The sequence below is a fragment of the Diabrotica virgifera genome, chromosome 4 (assembly GCF_917563875.1).
Source record: "Diabrotica virgifera virgifera chromosome 4, PGI_DIABVI_V3a".
In the NCBI taxonomy this organism is placed as follows: domain Eukaryota; kingdom Metazoa; phylum Arthropoda; class Insecta; order Coleoptera; family Chrysomelidae; genus Diabrotica; species Diabrotica virgifera.
Window position 1 is genome coordinate 112858285 of NC_065446.1, and position 23187 is coordinate 112881471.

The window sequence follows — 23187 nt, forward strand, 5'->3', positions numbered from 1 at the left end:
TTTAATTAATTAATTTTTTATTTATCCGCATCAACCACTCGGGTTATTAGCGGTACATTTATAATACAAAATAGATAGAGCAAAAGATACATTTTTAGAATATAAGAATGACAAAAATATGGAAATTATTTAGAGTTTACAAAGAAAAAAGAAATGAATCATAATTTGTTATACAGTTTACAATGATTTACAAAAGATAAAACTTCATTGAATTTTGTGACCAGTGCTTCTTTCAGGCTGTTGGGTATCTTGAATATTGTTTTCGCTGAAGTGTATTCTGGACATTCTATTATTATATGGTTAACTGTGAGAGGTATTTGGCATCTTTGGCACAATGGTGGCGGTTCCTTGGAGATTACGTAGCTGTGGGTAGGTCGTGTGTGTCCGAGCCGGAGTCTGCTGATAATTACTTGGTCTTTTCTTTTTGGTGGCATAGGAAGATTTTTTGAAGATACGTCTGGTTTAATGGTTTTCAGATTTGTGTTTGTTTGATTCCATATTTCTTGCCAGAGTTTGTTTACATGATTCTTGAATAAAGGTTTAGTGTCAGAGATTGGTATGCCTGTTGTAGTCGGAATGTTCACATTGTTTATCGCTTCGAACGCTGTTTTGTCTGCTAACTCATTACCAGTTATTCCTACATGGGATGGGACCCACATAAATGAATGGTTTTCCCAGAAAATTGGAGCTGATGCAACGCGTCTTTAATTAGAAATAGATTGATGTGGGTAGGGTAAACATGTTTGATGGCCTGTAAAGGACTTAGTGAATCTGATAATATTAGTATTTGGTTTTCATTTGTATTTTTACAATGATTTAGTGCGTCAAGTATTCCTTGAAGTTGTGCGGTATAAATACTGCAGCCATCAGATAATCTAGTGGCGGAAATTACGTTTTCTGATACAGTAGCAGCAGCTATTCCGTTGCAACTTTTGGAGGCATCGGTAAAGAAAAGTTTGTAAGAAGAGTATTTGAGTAAATTTGTATGATATTGAAGCCTGATCTCAGCAGAGGTGTGTGAATGTTTGTTAGAATTATGTAAGGAGAGGTCTACTATTGGTAAAGAAACTGTCCAGGGGGGTGTCTGATATTTTTTTATGGATGCTAAGGTGTTTTGATTGATGCTATACGGTAATCGTTTAATGCGTTCGTAAAATGGTATTGCCTTGGTGGTGTAATTTCTGTATTGTTCCGGTGGTTCTTCCGATGCTAAACTTGCGAGAAAGGTATTTTCCTTTGCGTTTAGAATTTTCGAATTGTAGCATAGTGATAGGTATTGTCTTCTGAGGTATAATGGTATTTCTCCTGCTAGAACTTGAAGGCTTCTTATTGGAGTAGTTCTAAAGGCTCCAAAGATTAGTCGTAGAGATGTGGTTTGAATGATATCCAGTTTTTTTAGTTGATTTTTGTTTGCTGTTTCATAACACATGCATCCGTAGTCGAGCTTGCTTCTTATTAAAGTTTGATATAGCTTTAGGAGAATTCTAGTGTCTGAACCCCATTTATGATTGGATAACACTCTTAGTAAATTTATTTGTTGTTGACAGGATTGAATTAAATTGTTGATATGTGAAGTCCATGTGAGTTGTGAGTCAAATACTATACCTAAAAATTTGATTTCACGGACTTGTATCAGAGAGTATCCATTTAGACACAGGTTTAAGTTGTATTCCTCTCTTCTTTTGTCAAAGATTATTACTTTAGTCTTCTCAGTTGAAAATGTTAAACCAGTCTCTAACGACCACTTTTCCAGGCTGTTTAATGTTCTTTGTAGAATTTGCCTAGCTAAACCTATATTTTTACTTTTAACATATATTACTAGATCATCAGCATAAATACTAGCTTTTACAGGAAGCTCTATGTAGTTTGTTATATTATTAATTGCGATTAGGAATAATATTGGGCTTAAGGCCGATCCTTGAGGAATTCCATTATGTAGTGATTTCGATGTTGATATGAATCCATTGGTTTTTACTTGTATGGACCTGTTTTGAAGAAAATTTTTGGTAAAAGCGAGAGACTTACCATCTATTTTCCAGTTTTTCATCATTTTGAGAATATAATGCGTCCATGTCGTGTCGAAAGCTTTTTTAATGTCAAAAAATATTGCGATTACTTTTTGTTGTTTTGTAAATGCTTTATGAATTTCCGATTCTAGTGCGACAATGTTATCAGTTGTCGATCTGTCTGAACGGTATCCGCTTTGTATTGGAGTAAAAAGGTTTCTGTTTTCCAAGTGCCATTTCAGTCTTTTACTTAATATTCTCTCCATTGCTTTGCATATATTACTGGTGAGCGCTATTGGACGATATGAGTATGGTAAGTTTTTTGGCTTATTCATTTTTAAAAATGGAATTATAATTGCTTGACGCCATATTGAAGGGAACTTTTTATTTGTGTAAATATTGTCAAAGATGTCGACTAAAATTTTCTTTGCGGATTCCGGTAATTTCTCAATAAATATAGTTGGAATATCATCAGGTCCTGGAGAAGTTTTTTTAGCATTACTTAGGCTTTCGCTAAGCTCGTCTAGTGTAATAGGCATATTGAGAGGGCATAAAATATCTTCTATTTCGATCTGTGACAATTCGGACTTTTCTTTGTGTTTTAAGAAAATAGAGTTATATTGGTCATTGCTTGAATGTAATTGATAGTGATCTGCTAAGATTTCTAAAATTTCTAGTTTATTTGAAGTAATTAAGTTATCTGTAGTAATGGTGTCGATATGATTAACTTTGTTTGAGCCTTTTATTTTCCTTATTTTCTGCCATATATCACTTATTGGTGTAGATGAATTTATTGACGAGACATAATCGGCCCAGCTTTCTTTCTTAGATTTTTTGATTAGAAATCTGGATCTGGCTCTTAAGGCTCTAAATCTAGCTAAGTTGACTTCGGAATTGTGTTTTTTAAATATATTAAATCAATGTTTTGTTTGTTTCAAAGAAGTCTCTATTTCGATATTCCACCAGGGTATGGGTGTTTTAGTGGTAGCTTTAGTTTTTTCAATCGCTTCTCTTGCTGAATCAACTATAACATTATTAAAATTTGTTATTGTTGTGTCTACATCTTCTAATATTTTGAAGTCTTCCATTCGTGCAGTTACTAAACTAATGTACTTTTCCCAATCTGCTGACTTTAATTTCCATGTTTCATATGGTTTTGTATTAATGTTTGCGTCTTTAATATGAGTGATTAAAATTGGTAGATGGTCGCTGTCATATAAGTGTGAAAGCGTATTCCACTCAAGTAGTGGTGCTAAAGTTGAATCGCTGAGGGATAAATCAATGGTTGAAAACGTGCCATTGTATGCGTTGAAACGGGTAGGCATTTCCGTATTTAATAGTACTAGTTTGAGGTTGTTAATTATTTCCAATAGGGTTTTGCCATTTTTGTCAGTTTTTTCAGATCCCCAAGATTCGTTATGACAGTTTGTGTCAGCCAGAATTAATTTAGGAGATGGAATTTGTTCTATCACTTTTTGTAGTTCTAGGAGTATGGATTCGTCTGGATGTGGTAGATATATACTAGTTATAGTACAACGACCGCTACCATCCAGTATATTCTACCACGTGGAATCAACACGAGGCTACGCCGCCCCGCAGCGTTGAACATTCTGGACCTAATTGCGACGTATTGGACAGCAAGATCAGCAATTATAAAATTATAAAACACCATGTAGAAATCAATATTTTTCAGTCTGATTTTAAATTATTGAGTTGTATCTAAAATCTTTGTTTGTCGAAATAAAAGTTTTAATTGTGAAGTTTAGTTTTTTAAAAAAGTGTTTTTCCAAAGAATTCCATTCATAATTGGCGCAGAGTCAGTACGGAAGTGGAAGAGTCTTTACAGATCCTCGTCACTTTTAAGTGTTTGTCCACTGTTCCAAGAACCAGCCCCAGGGAAACCGTTGCAGAGTTCACCCAAGGGAATTAGCAGTTAGAAATAGAAGTTAGGAGCCTTCAGGAGCAAAGGAATGCACATCGGCATCGTCTTTATCCTGTAAGCGATTTTTATTATTACTTAGAATTAAGAAGATTAATTTTTGAAAGAGATATTATTAAATCAGACTCCTCTGAGTCCTTAGATTGAATCAGAGCTAGATTAAGAAGATAAAAACAAAGATTTGAATAAATTAATAGAAAGATTAAAATAATTTAGCAATATCTCCTCTAAGTCCTTAGACTGACTTTAGAGCCAGATTTAGAAATTTATTTAAAGAAAAATTTGAATAGCTTAATAAATACTATATATTAATAAACACTAGAGATTAATAGATAAATAATAAGCAGTTTAAGATTGATATATTTGAAATTACTATACGTATTTGACTATGAACTATATATATATTGAAATTTTTTTAAATATGGCAGTTCCACAATTTGATGTGAAAAATTTATGCATTCTTCCAAATTTTGACGGAAACCCAAATGAATTACATGAATTTATTAAAGTTTCTACAATACTTCTAAACCATTATTATGATAGACTAAATGCAGCTAATATTCAAAATAAATTTTTGCTTCATGGTATTATAAGTAAATTAACAGGTAGAGCCAAAGAAGTTATATCTGTATATGGATGCGAAACTTTTGACGAAATAAAAAATGCATTAATTCAAAATTTTGGAGACCAAAGAGACGAAAATTCGCTTACAAGAGACTTAGTAAATTTAAGACAAGGAGCAACAGAATCTATCATGCATTTTTACGAAAAAATAATGGGACTTTTAAGCTGTATCAACAATTACTTAGAATTACATACTGTAAATGCCGACATTAAAAGAAGCAAACAGGAATTTTTCCGTCAAAAAGCTCTTACAACATTTTTAGCAGGCCTACGAGAACCAATGGGCTCTGTTATCAGAGCAATGAGACCAGGAAGTTTAGCTACGGCGATACAATACGTACAGGAAGAAAATAATGTTGGATATCTTCAAAAAAATCAAATAAGTCAACCTTCAACATCAGGAAGAAGCGAAAATTATCAAGAACGCCGACCTCAGAGACAGCAAATGCCTTTACCTGTCCAAAAACCATTTTATCAACAGCAAAATTTTGCACCTCCGCAATGGCAACAACCAATCAGGCAATTCTACCCACAGAATCAGTTTCAACAACCACATCGACAACAAAACTTCAACCAATTTAGACAAAATTCAAACCCTCCAGCATTCAGGACCCAGAACCAGTCAAATGTATGGGCACCCAAACCCGGACAGCCAAAGCAGCCTAGACCAACACCTATGAGTGGAATATCAGAAACCACAACCGGAGGCCGTCAAAAATTTACACCAAATTACCGAGCACAACCAAAATTCACCGTAGAAGAACTTTACAATATACAATGCCACGGAGATAAGCAAGAAGAGAATGCCGACTACAATGATTACTATGAACCCGAATACGACAATTTTCTACAAGATACATACGAAAATCAACCAACCGAATACGAAGAAAACGTAAATTTTCGAGAGGACCCACCAGAAGCAGCCGAAACGTAATTGAACTTCATTCATTTCCCGACAATAAGGAGCTACCTTACATTGAAATTTCTGAGCCTTCTTTACGACTTTTAATCGATACAGGATCCACAAAGTCATTTCTTATTCCAGAAATAGCTTCTTCATATTTTCCAAATTATATAAAACACGAACCCTTCATCGTCACATCAATTTTTCAAAATTATTCCCAAAAATATTGTGCTGAAATTCCTTCATTTTCAGAATTTAATTCTGACAGCAAAATGAAATTTTATCTCTTCAAGTTTCACAAAACTTTCGATGGTCTTATTGGGCTCGATAATCTAAAACTCTTCGAAGCCCAATTAAACTTTCCTAAATCACTTCTAGTTACAAAAGATTCTACAATCCCTATCAAATGTTATGAAACAAACAAAACACAATTTTATTCCATCCATTTGGAACCAAATTCAATTAGCCAAGTCAAAATTCCAGTCAAAGAAGAAAAAGGAACCATCATTATTCCAACTCAAAAAGTACAAGGCGTCGTAGTACGAGAAGCCCTTACTAACGCCGAGAACCACCTCGCCTGGACCGAAATTGCCAACTTCACGCCAGAACCCATTCACCTTTCTCTTATGGAACCACTCGAAAGCCAGGAAATAGACATTCAAGATTTCCATATATATTCCATGGAAACAACCTCCGGACCAGACTACAGACAAGATATCGACGACTTAATTAAAACCGAACATCTTAACGAAGAAGAAGAGGATCAAGTTCGTCAACTATGCCGAAAATTCTCCGATATATTTCATCAACCAGACACTCCTCTCAGCTTTACTAACGAAGTTAAACACCACATCAAAACCAAGGATGAAGAGCCTGTATATACGAAATCATACCGGTATCCGTATGTGCACAAAGAAGAAGTAAAGAAACAAATGTCTTCAATGTTAGAGCAAGGGATCATTCGACCAAGCCAATCGCCATGGTCCTCGCCCATTTGGATTGTGGCAAAGAAACCAGATTCATCCGGTAAAATAAAGTGGAGGATAGTGGTAGATTATAGAAAGGTCAACGAGAAGACAATTGACGACCGATACAGAATTGCTCACATTAGCGATATTTTGGACAAATTGGGAAGATGTCAATATTTTACGACCCTCGACTTAGCGAGCGGATTTCATCAAATCGAGATGGCTGAAGAAGACATTCCCAAAACAGCATTTAATGTGGAAAATGGACACTATGAATATTTAAGAATGCCATTTGGACTTAAGAACGCTCCGTCCACGTTCCAACGTATGATGGACAACGTATTGAAGGGACTTCAAGGAGAAATATGTCTCGTCTATATGGATGACGTAATAGTATACTCAACATCATTACAGGAACACATAGTAAATCTCACAAAAGTATTCCAACGATTAAGAGAAGCCCGACTAAAAATCCAAGTTGACAAATGCGAATTTTTAAAAAAGCAATTTAATTTTCTGGGACACGTAGTCACACAACAAGGAATAAAACCGAATCCAGCGAAAATTGAAGCAATAGAAAAATATCCAATACCGAAAACAGCAAAAGAAATTAGAGGATTCCTTGGACTCTTGGGATATTACAGAAAGTTTATTCGAGACCTCGCAAAAATCACAAAACCTCTAACAAGATGTTTAAAAAAGGACGCAAAGATCGAACATACACCCGAATTCGTAGAATGCTTTGAAACATGCAGGAAATTATTAATGAATGAGCCTTTATTGCAATATCCAGATTTTTCCAAACCGTTTAACCTCACAACAGATGCCAGCAATTTTGCTATCGGAGCAGTACTTTTCCAAGGACCAGTTGGCAGTGATAAACCAATTGCCTTCGCTTCCAGGACACTAAATGAAACTGAGACCAAATACTCAACAATAGAAAAGGAAATGCTAGCAATGGTGTGGGCAACTAAGTATTTCCGACCCTACCTATTTGGAAAGAAATTTAAAATACTTTCAGACCACCGTCCCTTACAATATCTATTTTCCCTAAAGGAACCCAACCCCAAACTAGTACGTTGGAGATTAAAATTAGAAGAATTTGATTACGAGGTAATTTACAAAAAAGGAAAAGCTAATACCAATGCCGACGCACTGTCTCGAATCGAAATTCACACAAAGGAAACTAAGGACATCGATTCACAAATTAAGGAAGTCTTTGACGACTTAGTAGACATGGAAGACGATGGATGGTCAACGACTAATAATCCAGATGCAGATCGAATAATCGACGCGATTGTAGAAGAAAAAGCAACAGAATTAATCCCAAAAAAACATCCCAGAAGACACTGTTGGAAACGAAGATCAAAACATCCCAGAAGACACTGTTGAAAACGAAGATCAGAACATCCCAGAAGACAATGTTGAAAACGAAGATCAAAACATGGATGAAGACGGAAATGAAACAATACATACAGCAGTAGAAAACCCAATTCTTGGTATACCTATTTCGGAAAAACCACTTAACTTCTACAATAACCAAATTATAGTCAAAATCGTCAACTACAATCCACGACCTCCAGCAATTATACAAACCTTTCCGAATAAAAGACGTTATCATATCCAGCTATCGAAAGATCAGTTAAAAGCTGATACCATAAAGATTTTTAAGGAACACCTCAACCCGAAAAAGAAGTATGCAATTTTATTTGAAGCAGAAGAAGAAATTTTTGCAGAAATTTGCGAAATTATCAGAAAAACTTTCAAAAACAACGCATATGACTTAGTAAAATGTAATCTTTTATTGGAAGATGTTAGTCTAGAAGAACAACAAAAAGAAATTATAAAAAACTATCATGAAGGTAAAACGAACCATAGAGGAATAGCTGAAACAGAATGCCAAATAAGAAGAAGATATTACTGGCCTAATATGAAGAAAGACATAGAAGATATCATAAACTTCTGCGATATATGTCAAGAAAATAAATATGACAGACTTCCTCCCAAACCAAAATTTATGGTTACACCAACTCCCACTAAACCACTGGAAATAGTTCACATCGATTTATTCCAGGCTGATGGACAGAAGTTTCTAACCATAATAGACGCATTTTCGAAGTATGGACAAGCCTATCCAATAAATGGAGGAAACGCAATCAATGTACTCAACGCCCTACTAATTTTTATAACCCATCATGGACTCCCAACAATGATAGTAGCCGATAATGGTACGGAATTCAAAAATGGAGTAATACAAGAATTTGTAGACTCCCATAAAATCTCAATCCACTATACGACACCAGAGAATCCGCAATCCAACGGGATGATTGAGAGATTTCATTCTACATTAATCGAACATCTTCGAATCCTAAGGAACACCAAGGCAAAGCTCCCGATAAAAGAACAAATGCTATACGCTATAATTGGGTACAATAATTCCATACATTCCGCAACGAAGTTACGACCCATTGGACCCATTGACATATTAAACGGCCATATCGACGCAAAAGATCCCTTTGACGTTGACATACAGTAAGTAATACTGAATAATTATATTCAAAATCATAGAGAGATAACAAAGGAATTATACAAGGAAGTAAATCAGCATATACAAGAAAATAAAAATAAAGTCATCGAAAATAGAAACAAATCGAGACAAGACCCTATTACGTATAAACCAAGTACAAAAATTTATACCCGAAAAACAGTCACTAGGAATAAATTACTTCCACGATATTCTGCAAAACTTATAAAGAAAAATAACGAAGTTACTGTAAAAACATCAAAAGCCACAGTACATAAGAAGAACATAAAACATCAACCTAAATCAAAAACTAATTCGGAACCTTCCCCACAAGATCAGCCCGACGATAGGAAAGAAATTAAAGATAAAGAAACTGAAAAACAAACCAGAAATAATTCCCCTCAACCTGGGACAAGCAAGGATTTAGATTACTAACAGACAAAAAAAATGATAAAGAAAAAAAAATAAATTTAACTTTTCAAAATATCCAGAGTTATTAAATTCAAGAGCAAACGTTCCAGAAAAATCGCGAATACTTCCCAAAAATTAGGACTACAGAAATTCAAACCAGTCAGGATAGACCACATCCCTTTGGAAAAATTCCATAAACTCTCCGAAGGAAGAAGAACATCCAGAAAAAAATAACCCAAAATTATGGAACCATAGCCATAGCCATTTTTTGGTTAACTCCTGTATAGATTTTTATTAAAATTATTTGCCTTGTATATGTTACAGATACAAAAAAACAAATTCTAGCAACGAAATTCCAAGAGATGCCAATCCAAAAGTTTTGTTCATCCCTTACAAAACTTCTTCAGGGGATGGAGTAGTTATAGTACAACGACCGCTACCATCCAGTATATTCTACCACGTGGAATCAACACGAGGCTACGCCGCGTCGCAGCGTTGAACATTCTGGACCTAATTGCGACGTATTGGACAGCAAGATCAGCAATTATAAAATTATAAAACACCATGTAGAAATCAATATTTTTCAGTCTGATTTTAAATTATTGAGTTGTATCTAAAATCTTTGTTTGTCGAAATAAAAGTTTTAATTGTGAAGTTTAGTTTTTTAAAAAAGTGTTTTTCCAAAGAACATTCATAATTTACTGCAAATGTTGATTTTGAAATGATGAAGTATTGACACTGCAACCGCTTCTAAATTTGTGTTTATCGGAATTTCTTTGGACTCGACAGCAGATTTCACAAAGATACCTACACCACCGCTAGCTATCTGCTGCACCGGTCTACATTTAGTGTAAGATGTATAGTTTTTTAAATTAACTTTATTATTAGAAAGTCGCGTTTCTTGTAAACATATTACTAAAGGTGAAAATTCATTGATTAGTATTTTTAAGTTTTCGATATGGCTGCAGAAGCCATTTAAATTCCATTGAACTATGAATTTGTTATTGAATAGGGTTACAGTCGCTTTCTTCCTGAGTAACAGAAGAGTAGTTGTCTGTTCCGTTTATCTTTTTTAAAATCCTTGAAATATTGTTTTTAAGGCGTCGGTCGTTTGCGTTTGCGTGCACCATTTGCAATTCAGCGCTAAGTCCTACTAGGTCATTAGTATAATCCTTTGCTATTGTTTAAGGCAATTTGGAGCCTATAGCATTTGTAATATAGTCACATTGTTCTGTATATTTTAGTGGGTAACGAGTAGTGGCTGACGATAAAATGGCTTCTATAGGTTTCATTGAGGTTTCGATGTTAAATGCTTTTTTTATTCTTTTGGGTGCAGACTGCTTTGGAGCTGGAAGTATTATTTTTTGATTTTCTGACTCTATTATTTCAGGAGATGTTGAAATCTGTCTTTTGACAGAAGTATGTGCTACTAGGTTGGTAGTATTAGATGATGATTCAGATAGGATTTGTGAGTTGGAGGAGGCACTTGGTGGTGAGTTGGTTATAGAAGTAGGAGGAGTACTGGATTGATGAGCAGTTGGAGACTCTGATGTAATGGATTTTTGATTTATTGGATAATTTTCTGTTTCAGAAATATTAACATTCATAGGTTGAGATAACTGGTCAAAATTTTGTTCATTAATTGATTCAGTAGTGCAGTTTTCATCTTTATGCCCTGTGGTATTACATTTAGAGCAATTTAGACCATCTAAGGAAAGATAAATTCTGTAAGCGGTGTTGTCGTGAGATATTAGAAGTGAATTTGGGATAGACTTATTAATTGTTGGAGAAACAAATACTTGACGCCTAAAGCTCAATATATGACTGTATTCAGATTCAGGCATGCCAACTTTTAAAAATGTTATTTTAGACACTGCAGTAAGCTCCAATTTTTAAGCTCTTCTTCGATTATAGTATTTGGAATACTGGGACAGACACCTGATATCACTAGTCGGCTTGCAGGAGTAATTAATCTTCTGATCTCTATGTCGTTTCCTTGTATTGAAACGGATTTGTGATTATGTAGTAAATTTTCTACGATTGTGGTATTACTAAGATAGATGCATACTCGGTTGTTTGAGATTCTGGACGCGAAGATGATATTTTTTGGTTGTACTAAAGTTCCTATTGCTGTTATGTATTCATGTATTTTTATGTCTGGTACAGATGACAAAACGACTGCTTGTTGCTTGGTGGGGAAGTTAAAATTCGTTACGGCGTTGGAATAAGTAATTGTTGAAGATGTTGAAGAGGTAGTTTGTGTTGATAGTGGTTTGGTGTGAGTTAAATTATCGCTATCCATTTTTAATTTTTGCTTTCTTCATTTGAAGGAAATTTTCTAGAGCCGCTCCTGACTTAATTTAAATAAGCCGGTTATTCGGCGTTTTTATTTTAAATAAAAATGGATTTTCTGTTGGTTAGGTTTCAGCAATATTCTTTAAGAAATGGTTTGATATGGTCGAAATGAAAATTGTACTTACAATTTTTTTTCTCTGTACTTAAAAACCACTTTAAACTTCACTCTTATTACAAACTTGTTTTCTAATTATTGGTATAAACCAACAAAAAACACGTTTCATTGGAGCTGAAATGTATCCATACTTTTATAACGAGTTCCAGGGCCGGAGACCATAATATAGTTTATTTGTACTTATAGCAACTAATTACATAATAAATAAACCCAGTTTCTAACTGAAGTTGCTTGCCACATGGACTACAACTTGTGCGTGAGGGTTAGATTTTGATTATATTATTAAAAAACATTAATGCCTGGTTGCACCAACAGATCTTAAGCTCCAGCTTAGCTAAGCTCTACTTTTAGATATGGACTCCTTGAGTATCACTTACGTTGCACCATAATTTTAGATTCTTACTTTATTATCAATTATACTATCTATTATTATATTATGGTATTCTTATTATAATATATTATAATATTAATTCTAATGATATTCTCAACTTAAGCTTAAGATCTGTTGGTGCAACCGGGCATAATTTACCTTGAAGTTTACAGAAGGAAATCAAATAAACACAGTCTTTTTTTCTCATCTGTTTTCAAATTTGGGCTCCTCTTCTCACTAACTCAATTACTGTTAAATTTTGTTTATCGGACCTACGAAAATCTGTGACAAAAATTCAAGAAAGGGTTACTAAACATTTCCCATGAGATTCTTCTGGCGGACTTCGTTTTCTATGAGAAAATGATCATGGCTTTTGAAGGTGTTTTATCCATTTGTACAATAACTTTCACAATTTAAACATTTATAAGTGGCATTTAAAAAAATATAAAATATATTGGACTATATATTAGAAAAAAAATAATTTAATTCATATACATACACATGTTAGAAAGTTTATTTAGAAAATTAATTCATAATAATAAATGGTAAATACTTTTGTTAAACAACAAAAAATAAAAAACAGATGGCCATAAACAAAAAACCAGGCATAAATTTTAATTATATGTTAAAAAGGAACTTATCAAACCTGTCGGGATTCTGGCGTTTCGGGATTTTGGTCTATCGTGATTCTGGCGTGTCGGTATTTTGGCAGTCGGGATTTTGGGGTAGACCCAGTAGGTATAGTGTTAATTGGGCCGTTTTTTATAGAAGGAAATTTAACAGGCAATAATTATGAAATTCTTCTTAGGAATGAAACTGTATCTATCCTGAAAACAAGCTTGGAGCGAATTTTAATGAGATATTATGGTTTCAGCAAGACGGAGCTTCAACACTTTTTGGTGTAAATGTTCGGCGATATTTAGATCAGACATTTCCCGGATGATGGAATGATAGATTAGGTAGTATTTAATGACCTCCCCGTTCACCCGATTTGAACCTTAAAGATTATTTTTATTGGGGATACTTGAAAAGTAGAATTTAGAAAACTAAACCGGAAAGTGTTGCAGAGCTAAGCCAAAGAATTGTCGATGAATCCATATCAATGTCTCAAGAAATATGGAGAAATGTAATAGATGCGTTCTACCATCGTTGAAAATACTGTCAATTTAATAACGGAGGACATTTTAAACACTTGATTAGGTAGACCTTAGATAAGTTTAGCAATGTAGTAACATTTAATTATTATTTTCAAATTTAATGGTACTAGTTGGAATCAAAATATTTATTGAGACGTTTAGGGCCGGTTATTCGAACGCTAATTAAAAATGGAATCAACTGATCATTATCAAATATTTAATTACTGCCACCAACTCTCAATGTCAACTTTGTTTGGGTTGCTGAAATCATAATTGATTACAATTATGAGATTTATTAATCAACTATGTTAATAATTGTTATGTTAATTAATAATTAATTACAATCAACTAATTGACGTACGAATGAGGGGTGTTGTTATTTGATGGTTGTTAAGGGACTTAATTATAATCAACTTCTTGATTAGCGTTCGAACAACCGGCCCTTAGGCGTTTCTAGGCTTTTGATTTATCTTTGTAAGATGTTTCTGACTACATGAAATCGAAAGTATTGTATAAGGTTTAATTATTATTAAATTGAACATTTTAATAAAGGTACAATATACAGGGAGTTGTATTTAAAAAACTTAAGTGAATAATGGGAGTGTTAAAAGTTGGTGTGAACACAAGTTGATTTGCTCTCTGGTGAAAAAAGTTGTTTTAGTACGGAAGTAAACATTGGTTTTTGGTGAAATTTTCACAAAGTGTGTGGTGAATTCAACATTTCAACTGTAAGTCATCTTTCTGTTAATTTGATGCACGTAAGAGAGGAGATTTGCAATAATATTATACAGAACAATATTTTTTTAAGTTACAAATACAACAAACATTAAATATAACAAAAACGTGTATAATTAAACATTAATGAATATTTAATTACTGAAAGCCATAAATAAATTAGCAAACAGAAGTACGGCCAAATATTCTGCGACGTTGCCGGCGTGTGCAAAATATCTGAGACCTTACCAAAACGTAATTAAAAATAAGAAGATAATAATAATAATAATTACTATTAGACACAGGTTACATTTTCCTATTTTTTGTGTATATTATAAGCTTCAAGTGAACTAAAAATATATTTTTCTCGCATTATATTGATAAAGATTTTCAGTCTAGAAAACAAACAACAAGACAAATAGATGAACAACGAAGAAAATAAAAAAAGAAGGAAAAAGACACAAACCGGAGCACGACAGCTCGATTGAAGAAGACAAAGAAGAGCAACATAAAAGCAAAAAAGCTCCAGACACGCGCATAAAAAAAGTAAGTACAATATTAACGGACATGGAGGAGATTAAGATATTGCTGAGCCAGATGAGGCAAGAAATTAAAGAAGATATCCTGGAAAGCAAAACAGAGATTAAAGATGAAATCAAGGATATGAAAAACGAACTGGAAGATATTAAGCAGAAGCTTAAGCAAAACAAAGCAGAAACAGAAAATTTAAAAAGAGAAGTAGAAAAAAAAGAACAAAAATGGGAGAAAGAAAACGAAGAACTCAAAAAAGCGTTAACACTCATGGAAAATAGATTAGAGAAGATCGATAAAGAAAAAATACGCAATAAATTAATCATAACAGGAATTCAGGTAGATCTGGAAGATGAAGTTAGACTAAGAGAAAACATACAAAAAATGATAGGATACAAGAAATGTATAATAGAAACGAAGAGCTGGGAAGACAAACAGAAAATACTGCAAGAAAAAGGTAAACTCAAATACACAAGAGACTGTAGAGAAATATACATAGATGCAGCGCTGACGTTCAAGGAAGCAAAGATACAAAAAGAAATCAGAGACATAGCAAAACAACAGAGAAGCAAAGGAGCAAAAGTAAAAATCAGATACCAGAAATTAGAAATAAATGACAAAGTGCTAAAATGGAATGCAAGAGAAAATAAACTTATAGAAATTGAAAATGTCCCAAAAAACTAGACAAAAGAGAATTTATTGATGAAAAGGAAACAGACAATGCAAACGAAGAGGTAAATGAGTCACGGTATATTCAAAATAATAAGAAAAATACAAAAAAAAGGAAGAGAATTAAAAAAATGACAAAAAAAATTGGAACATGGAACGTCAGGACACTGCTAGAAGAGGGAAAAATGGAAGAGCTAGCGACACAGTTGAAACAATACAATATAGATATTGCAGGAATTCAAGAAACCAGGTGGGGGGGATATGGAAAAATCGAAAAAGAAAATTATACAGTATGGTATGCTGGAGAAGAAAAACAAGGACATGGAGGAACTGCTTTTATTGTGTTAGGGGAAATGAGGCATAAAGTTATGGAACTTAAACCCATAAGTCAAAGATTATCATACATAAGAGTAAACAGCAAACCGAACAAGTTCTCCATAACAAATGTCTATGCACCCACAGAAAACAGTGATGACTTAATAAAACAACAGTTCTATGAAACACTAGAAGAAAATGCCGAAAAAATCCCGGGAGAAGATATATTAATTATTATAGGCGATTTCAACGCACAAATAGGTAAAGAAAAATGCTTTAGGGAGGTTGCAGGGGAAAACTCATTACATAGCACAACAAACAATAATGGAGAAAGATTATGTAATTTAGCAGCGGCATTAAACATGGACATAAGTAGCACGAGATATAAACACAAAAACATACACAAGATAACATGGATGAGACCAGGCAGTCTGGAGGGGAATCAAATAGACCATGTACTTATTAAAAAGTCACACAAACAGTCGATAAATGACGTGAGATCTCACAGAGGGGCAAACATCGATTCGGACCATATGCTAGTGATTGCAAAATGTAAAATAAAAACAACAAAGAATGAAAGACGAAAAGCACAGGGAAGATGGGACGTAGATAAATTGAAAGATAAAGGAGCAAAAAGAAGATTTGTAAAAGAAGTAAATGTAGAGATGCAGTTCAAGGAGGAACAAGAAATGGAGGAGCAGTGGAAAAAAATCAAACAAGGAATAAACACTGCAGCAGAGAAAGTAGTTGGAAAAATGCAAAAAGAAAGAACAAACAATTGGTTTGACGAAGAGTGCAAACTAGCAGTGGACGAAAAGAATAAAACAAGATTGAAATGGCTAAGCACAGGTAAAGAAGAGGAACGAGAAAAATACCAAGATCAAAGGAAAAAGACAAAGAAATTGTTTAAATCAAAAAAAAATAAAAAAGTAGACGAAATTATGAACGAGATCGAAACAGAAAATAAGAGACACAATTCAAAACCACTATACCAATACTTAAAGCTAGGTAGTAGAAAACGGACAGCTAATGTAGCCATAGAAGCAGAAACATGGCAGAAGTATTTCGAAGAAATGTATCAAGAAACGGATGTAGTAGAAGAAAGAGAAACTATAATGAACCCGGAACAAGGTGAAGAAGAAGAATTGACCTATACAGAAGTAAAAGATACAATATGCAAACTGAAAAACGGGAAAACAGCGGGAGACGACGGAATATGTGCAGAACTTATAAAATACGGGGGTGAAGCACTATACAGAAAGATTTATGAACTAATACAGAATATATGGAATAAGGAAACAATGCCCGAAGAATGGAAGAAAGGAATTATTGTGACAATCCCAAAACAAGGAGATTACAGGATATGTAAAAACTACCGAGCAATTAATTTAATGAATGTAACATATAAAGTACTGACTGGTATAATTAGAGACAGACTAACAATATACACAGAACAAAGCATAGGAGACTACCAGTACGGTTTCAGAAAAGGAAGATCTACGATAGATGCTATCCATACACTAAAACAAGCGATAGAGAAAACATACGAGTACGACGGAGGAGCACATATACTTTTTCTAGACTTTAAACAGGCTTTTGACAAACTAAGTAGAAGAAAAATGATCCAAGACTTACAAGAGAGCAAAATACCAAATAAAATTATAAGAATGATAGAAATGACAATGCGAGATTCCCAAGCAACAATAGACACCGGAAGAGAGAGAACAGAAATAATAAAAATTAAAAATGGAGTAAGACAAGGAGATGCGCTCTCAACTGTACTATTTATTCTATCATTAGATAAGATAATAAAAAAGTTGTCAAACGCAGGAACTATAAATAAAAATACAGTACAAATAATTGGATATGCGGACGATATAACCATAGTAGCAACAGATAAAAAGGCATTAAAAAAACCTTTCAAGAAATAGAAAACGAATCCAAACTAAGAGGACTGGAAATAAATGAAAATAAAACAAAATACATGAATGTAAGTAAAAAAAAGAAGACGCAACTGACAGAAATGACAATAGACGCACACAGCTTCGAAGAGGTTGAAACATTCAAATATTTGGGAGTATTAGTCAACAGAAGAAATGAAAGTGTAGATATGAAATGAAGAATTCAAGCAGGAAACAAAGCATTCTACAGAAATAAAAAAATTTTCAAAGATAAGAAGATAAGCCGAAATACAAAAATGAAAATCTACAAAACGACCATAAGACCAATAGTGCTATATGCTTTGGAGACATTCACATTAACAGCAAGAGAAGAAGAGCAGCTGAAAGTTTTTGAGAGAAAAATTATGAGAAAAATTCTGGGACCAAAGAGGGAAAACGAAGAGGATGCAAGGCAATGGATGAACCACGAAATACAAGAATGGATGGGTCAAGAGAACATAGTAAGAGCAACAAAAGCACAGAGAATTAGATGGTATGGACACATAATGAGAAGATAGAAGAACAATCCGTTAAGAGTTATAACCGAATGGATACCACCAGGTACAAGAACCAGAGGCAGGCCTAAACTCAGATGGAGACAACAAGTGGAAGAAGACTTAAGAAGTATGGAAATTAGAAATATAGGAAGCAAAATCAGAGATAGAGAAGAATGGAGAAAGGTAGTGGAAACAGCGAAGTCACACCAGCAATTGTAAAACCAAAGTCAGAATGGGATGATCCCCCACAAAAAGGATCTTCAAGTGAAAACAGCTTCAGCTTCCTCGGGAGCGTACAGCTTGTATATATAAGTGAATAATGATGTCAGAAAAATAGTGAATCTGGCAATGTTACAAATATCAAATATTAAAAAATATTTATATTAGAAAATAGGAGTATCCCAATTTTTATACAATTGGGACCATTCATTTAGGAGACCTTTGGTCCACTCTGTATACATAAACAGGGTGTTTGGTAAAGAACGGGCCATAGCTTAACCTTAGATTCCTGAGATTAAAATAGGTCGATTTAAGCTAACTTACCTTAGTACGAAAGTTGATATTAACCGAAATACGTCAAAGTTAAACTTTTATTTTATTTATTCTTGAATATTTCCTGACAGGCATGGAATAATAACACGAAATAATTTTCTAAGCGGATGTTTTTTGGGGGACGATAAATCTAAATCCGCCATCAAACATAACGTGTTACCAGAGGGCGCTACAATATACGTCTTTCACGCGCCCATTTAATCTTCTTCTTCATGTGCCGTGCTCGATTATCGAACGTTGGCTATCAAATTGGCTATATTAATTTTGTTAACGGCAGCTCGGAAAAGGGATGCAGAGGATCTGTTATACCATTCTCTAAGCTTTTTGACGCCATGACGTTCTTCTTCGACCTGGCCCTCTTCTTCCGTCTACCTTGCCTTGCATTATTAAATGGAGCATATTATATCTCTCTGGGTGTCGCATAACATGGTCAAAATATTCAAGTTTTCGATTTTAACTATTCTGACGACATCCGTGACTTTTCCCATCCGGTGCAAAACAACTTCTTTACGAACTCTATCCACCCAATTTATTCGTAGGATTCTCCGGTATACCCAGATTTCCAAGGCTCATTTATTACGTTTAATTTTTTTATTACCCAATGTAGGTACATAGTTTTTGAATCAAAACTTTAATTCCCTATTATTCTTACTTAAAAAAGGTATAGCTACTACATTTATTTCGCTAAACTCCACCGTTTTCGAGATAAATATTTTTAAATCTGCGATACAACATATTTCTTGCATAATATCATTATAGTTAAGCCCTAAAATTAAGTTAAAACCATAATTATTTCCAAAAATGTATCGCAAATTCCTTCAAATGGCATTAGCTCATATTCAATAATATAATTATGAGAAGTTGCACAATTATTATTATGGCAGAAAATTGTTTTGCATCCCAGATTTAAAATGCGTTTATTTCGAAAACGATTGAGTTAAGCGAGATGACTGTAGTATTACTTTTTTAAGTAAAATTATTAATAAAATAAAATTCTTGATTCAAAAAGTATGTACAGTGGCGGATAAAAAAAAATTGCACGTATTAAATGAGCGCTGAAAAACGTATGTGGCGCCCTCTGGGTAATACATTATTTTTGATGGCGCATTTAATGTTCCCGTCCCAAAGAACATCCGCTTACCAAATTTCGTATGGTTAGCCCATGCCTGTCAGGAAATATTCAAAAATAAATAAAATATAAGTTTAACTTTGACACCCTGTATTTTGGTTATTATCAACTTTCGTACCAAGGTAAGTTAGCTTGAATCGACCTATTTTATACTCAGGAATCTAAGGTTAAGATATGGCCCATTCTTTACCAAACATCCTGTATATGAGTACTAATAGCTGAAAATAAATAAAATCGAATAAAGGTTTTTAATTTTTTTCTTTTCGAGATATCCATTTTTATATAATTATACCGAATGTTTAAAATAGTGTAAAGTTAATGATTGTATTATGGCATGCAAAAGCAGAAAAGCAGCAAGAAATATTTCTCTGTACTTACTGTTCTATTAGCTAAGTTCTTAACTCGACAATTGAGATAAGCAGTCTTTCCAAGTAATGCGGTGACGTTTTTGGATGCTCCTGCATCAAAATGTGGACCTCTGGTCGTGCTTTCCGCCAAGGCGTTGCCGGTGTTTGCAGCGCCAGTTTGTGCTCCCAGAACTGAAACCAAATTAAACATGTTAAATATTTTATTAAGCATATATAAATAAATAGGAATTACTCAAGATGAGATACAATATGCACTCAAAAAAAAATGAAAAACAACAAGGCTCCAGGAGATGATGGAATAGTAGTTACAAAAGCTATAAAACTTGGCGGAACTTCTCTTCTGAAAAAAATATAAGACCTCTTTAATCTCTGCTTGTATAGTCAAAAAATTCCTATAGCTTGGAATAACTCCATTACAATTCTTCTGCATCAAAAGGGTGACAACATGAACCTAGAGAATTACAGGCCAATACTCAACCATTTATACAAACTGTACACCAGAATAATAACCAATCGATTGGAAGCAAAATTTGAGCTGTACCAGCCAAGAGAACAGGCTGGTTTTCGCTCAACTACGGTACAAATAACCACCCACAGTGCATCAAAGTTTTGATTGAAAAACCAATTAAATATAATAGACCTCTAGTTCTAACGTTTATAGACTTCCATAACGCGTTTGATACTATCCAACGAACTATCCGCACTACTTAAGGCATTGGAAGAGTGTCTAATTGATCATACATAGGTACGCCAATATTATAGAAAATATATACAGAAACGCTACAACAACTATAAATCTGCACGGTCCTACCAATAAGACATATGTATATCAGGAGAGGTATTCAACAGGGAGATAGTATGTCGCCTAAGTTGTTCACTACTGTAGTTGAACGTGCTCTGAATTCACTGGAATGGGAAAATAAATGAATAAACATCGATGGTGAGATGCTTAGTTATCTATGATTCGCAGACGTTATTGTTCTGATATCAGATGACCTAAGAACTGCTAATAATATGTTGAATGAACTCAGAGGTGCAGCACGAAAACTAGGTCTAAATACCAATTACCAGAACACAAAATGATGACGAATTTAGTCCCGAGACATCCTTTAAAGGTAGAAGAGAAATTGAAGTTGTTGACAGCTACATATATCTTGGACATACGGTAAAAATTAGCAGAGACAATCAAACTGCTGAGCTGCTAAGGAGAATAACTCTGGGATGGGCAGCATATGGAAGACTGCGTGATATTTTTGAAGGTGATAACCTATCAGCTTAAAAAGAAGGGCCTTTTATCAATTTGTCCTGCCTGTTATTACATAAGACGCAGAGATACTTACTCTAACAAGAACTGCACAAAAACTACAAGTGACGCGACGTAGAATGGAAAGATCATTATTAGGTATAACGTTAAGAGATAGAGTACGAAATGAAGAAATTCATAAAAGTGGTGTAGAAAACATTATAAAACACTTAGCCAAAATTAAATGGAAGTGGGCAAGACTTGGCGCTAGAATGAAAGATGATAGGTGGACCAAAAAATCTTGGAGTGGAGACCGAGAGCGGATAAATGAAACCCGGGAAGACCACCCATAAGATGGCCTGACGACATAAAGAGGATTTGTACCAACTGGATTGCAGCAGCGCAAGATAGATCTGAATGGAAGTTTTTCGAGAAGGCCTATGTTCAGCAGTGGATGACTCTGGGCTGATGATGATAAATAGATAAAAATAACCACAATTTGGTAGACTCTAGAGTTAGCTAGAGTTAACTAGAGTTAACTTGAGTTAATCAAAACAGTATATTATTTAGATAGTAGTCTGTTAGTTTGTTATACTTGTTCTTATTTTATCTTTTACCTTATTTTATCTTTGCCGCCCATGCGTTACGATTCATTTTCAAACAAATTAAGTCAAAACATAAAGTGAAACGTACGTGCACGTGTACAAAACCTGTATATACATTGTTTATACGTACTGTATACTACAATATACTATACACATCGACCTACGTTTCACTTTATGGTTTGATTTGATTTGTTTGAAAATGAATCATGACTCATGGGCAGAGTTAAAATGGAGCAACTATATGTACATATTTAGAGTTAGAAATACAGAAAAAATTCCTCTGATTAAAAAAAATGATTGTTTTTAAAATAAAATGTCTGGCTAATTGGCTTGGCCAATTTGGCTAATTGGCTTTTACTTTTAATGAAAGAATGTGTAAAAGAATTGAATCTTGTTAGATGTGGTCGTAACGTCGAATGTTGAAGATATCATAGAAGGACAGAGTGGCTAATGAAGCAGTTTTACAGGGCCTAAATAAAGAAAGGGATGTTTTGAATACTATAAACATGAGAAAATTGAAAAGCTAGGCCTAGGTATTAGTCCAGTCGGGTTAGACGAATAACAGGCTTAACCTTGCATTAGGAGCTGCCCCAAATTTTATTTATCTAATCTTTAGAGAGGGTCAATATTAGTATAAATTTAAAATCTCGACTGAATTTCACCGTTGCGTTAGCCGCCATCTTGATTTTAAACGAGAACCGTTTTTGCTCAATATCTCCGCCATTTTCAATTTTTTGACAAAAAGTGTAGAAACTGAAATTGTTGAAGATGCGATTTTCTATAATTTCATTTATTATAACTTTTTTCGTGCGGTCGATATTTTCCGAGTTATGAGGGGAAAATAGTGAGAGTTGGAGCATAATTATAGAATTATTGAATTATCTCGTTTATTATTAGTTTTACAACAAATATGTACCTATACAAAAATGAAGAGAATTAAATTCTACACAATTTTGATCTCCTCCATTTTTTGATAAAATTAATATTTAAGGTAGTACGTATGCGGTAATGGCGCGAGCGTAAGACCGGATTGATTTTATAGTAATTGTTTTTGTTCAATATCTACGCCATTTTCAACTAAAATTGTTCAAAATATAATTTCCTACACTTTCTTTTTAACAATTTTTTTCATGCGGTTGATATTTTCCGGGTTACATGGGAAAATACTAAAAAGTGGTGGGGGAACATAATTATTGAATTGAATTTTGTTTCCGAGCTGCCCCAAATTTTATAATTCTATCCTTTAGCAGAGAACAATAGTAGTGTAAATTT

At 33.9% G+C, this 23187-nt stretch overlaps 1 protein-coding gene across 1 annotated transcript in view; it reads right to left on the reverse strand.

The window, feature by feature from the left end:
• LOC114334283 (lachesin-like) overlaps window positions 1-20257 on the reverse strand; it is a 665400-nt gene extending 645143 nt beyond the window's left edge. Inside the window, exon 1 of the mRNA XM_050649290.1 lies at window positions 20078-20257. Within this exon, the coding sequence (XP_050505247.1) occupies window positions 20078-20257 (180 nt within the window). The remainder of the gene's footprint in view (window positions 1-20077) is intronic.
• Between the last annotated feature and the right edge of the window lie 2930 nt (window positions 20258-23187).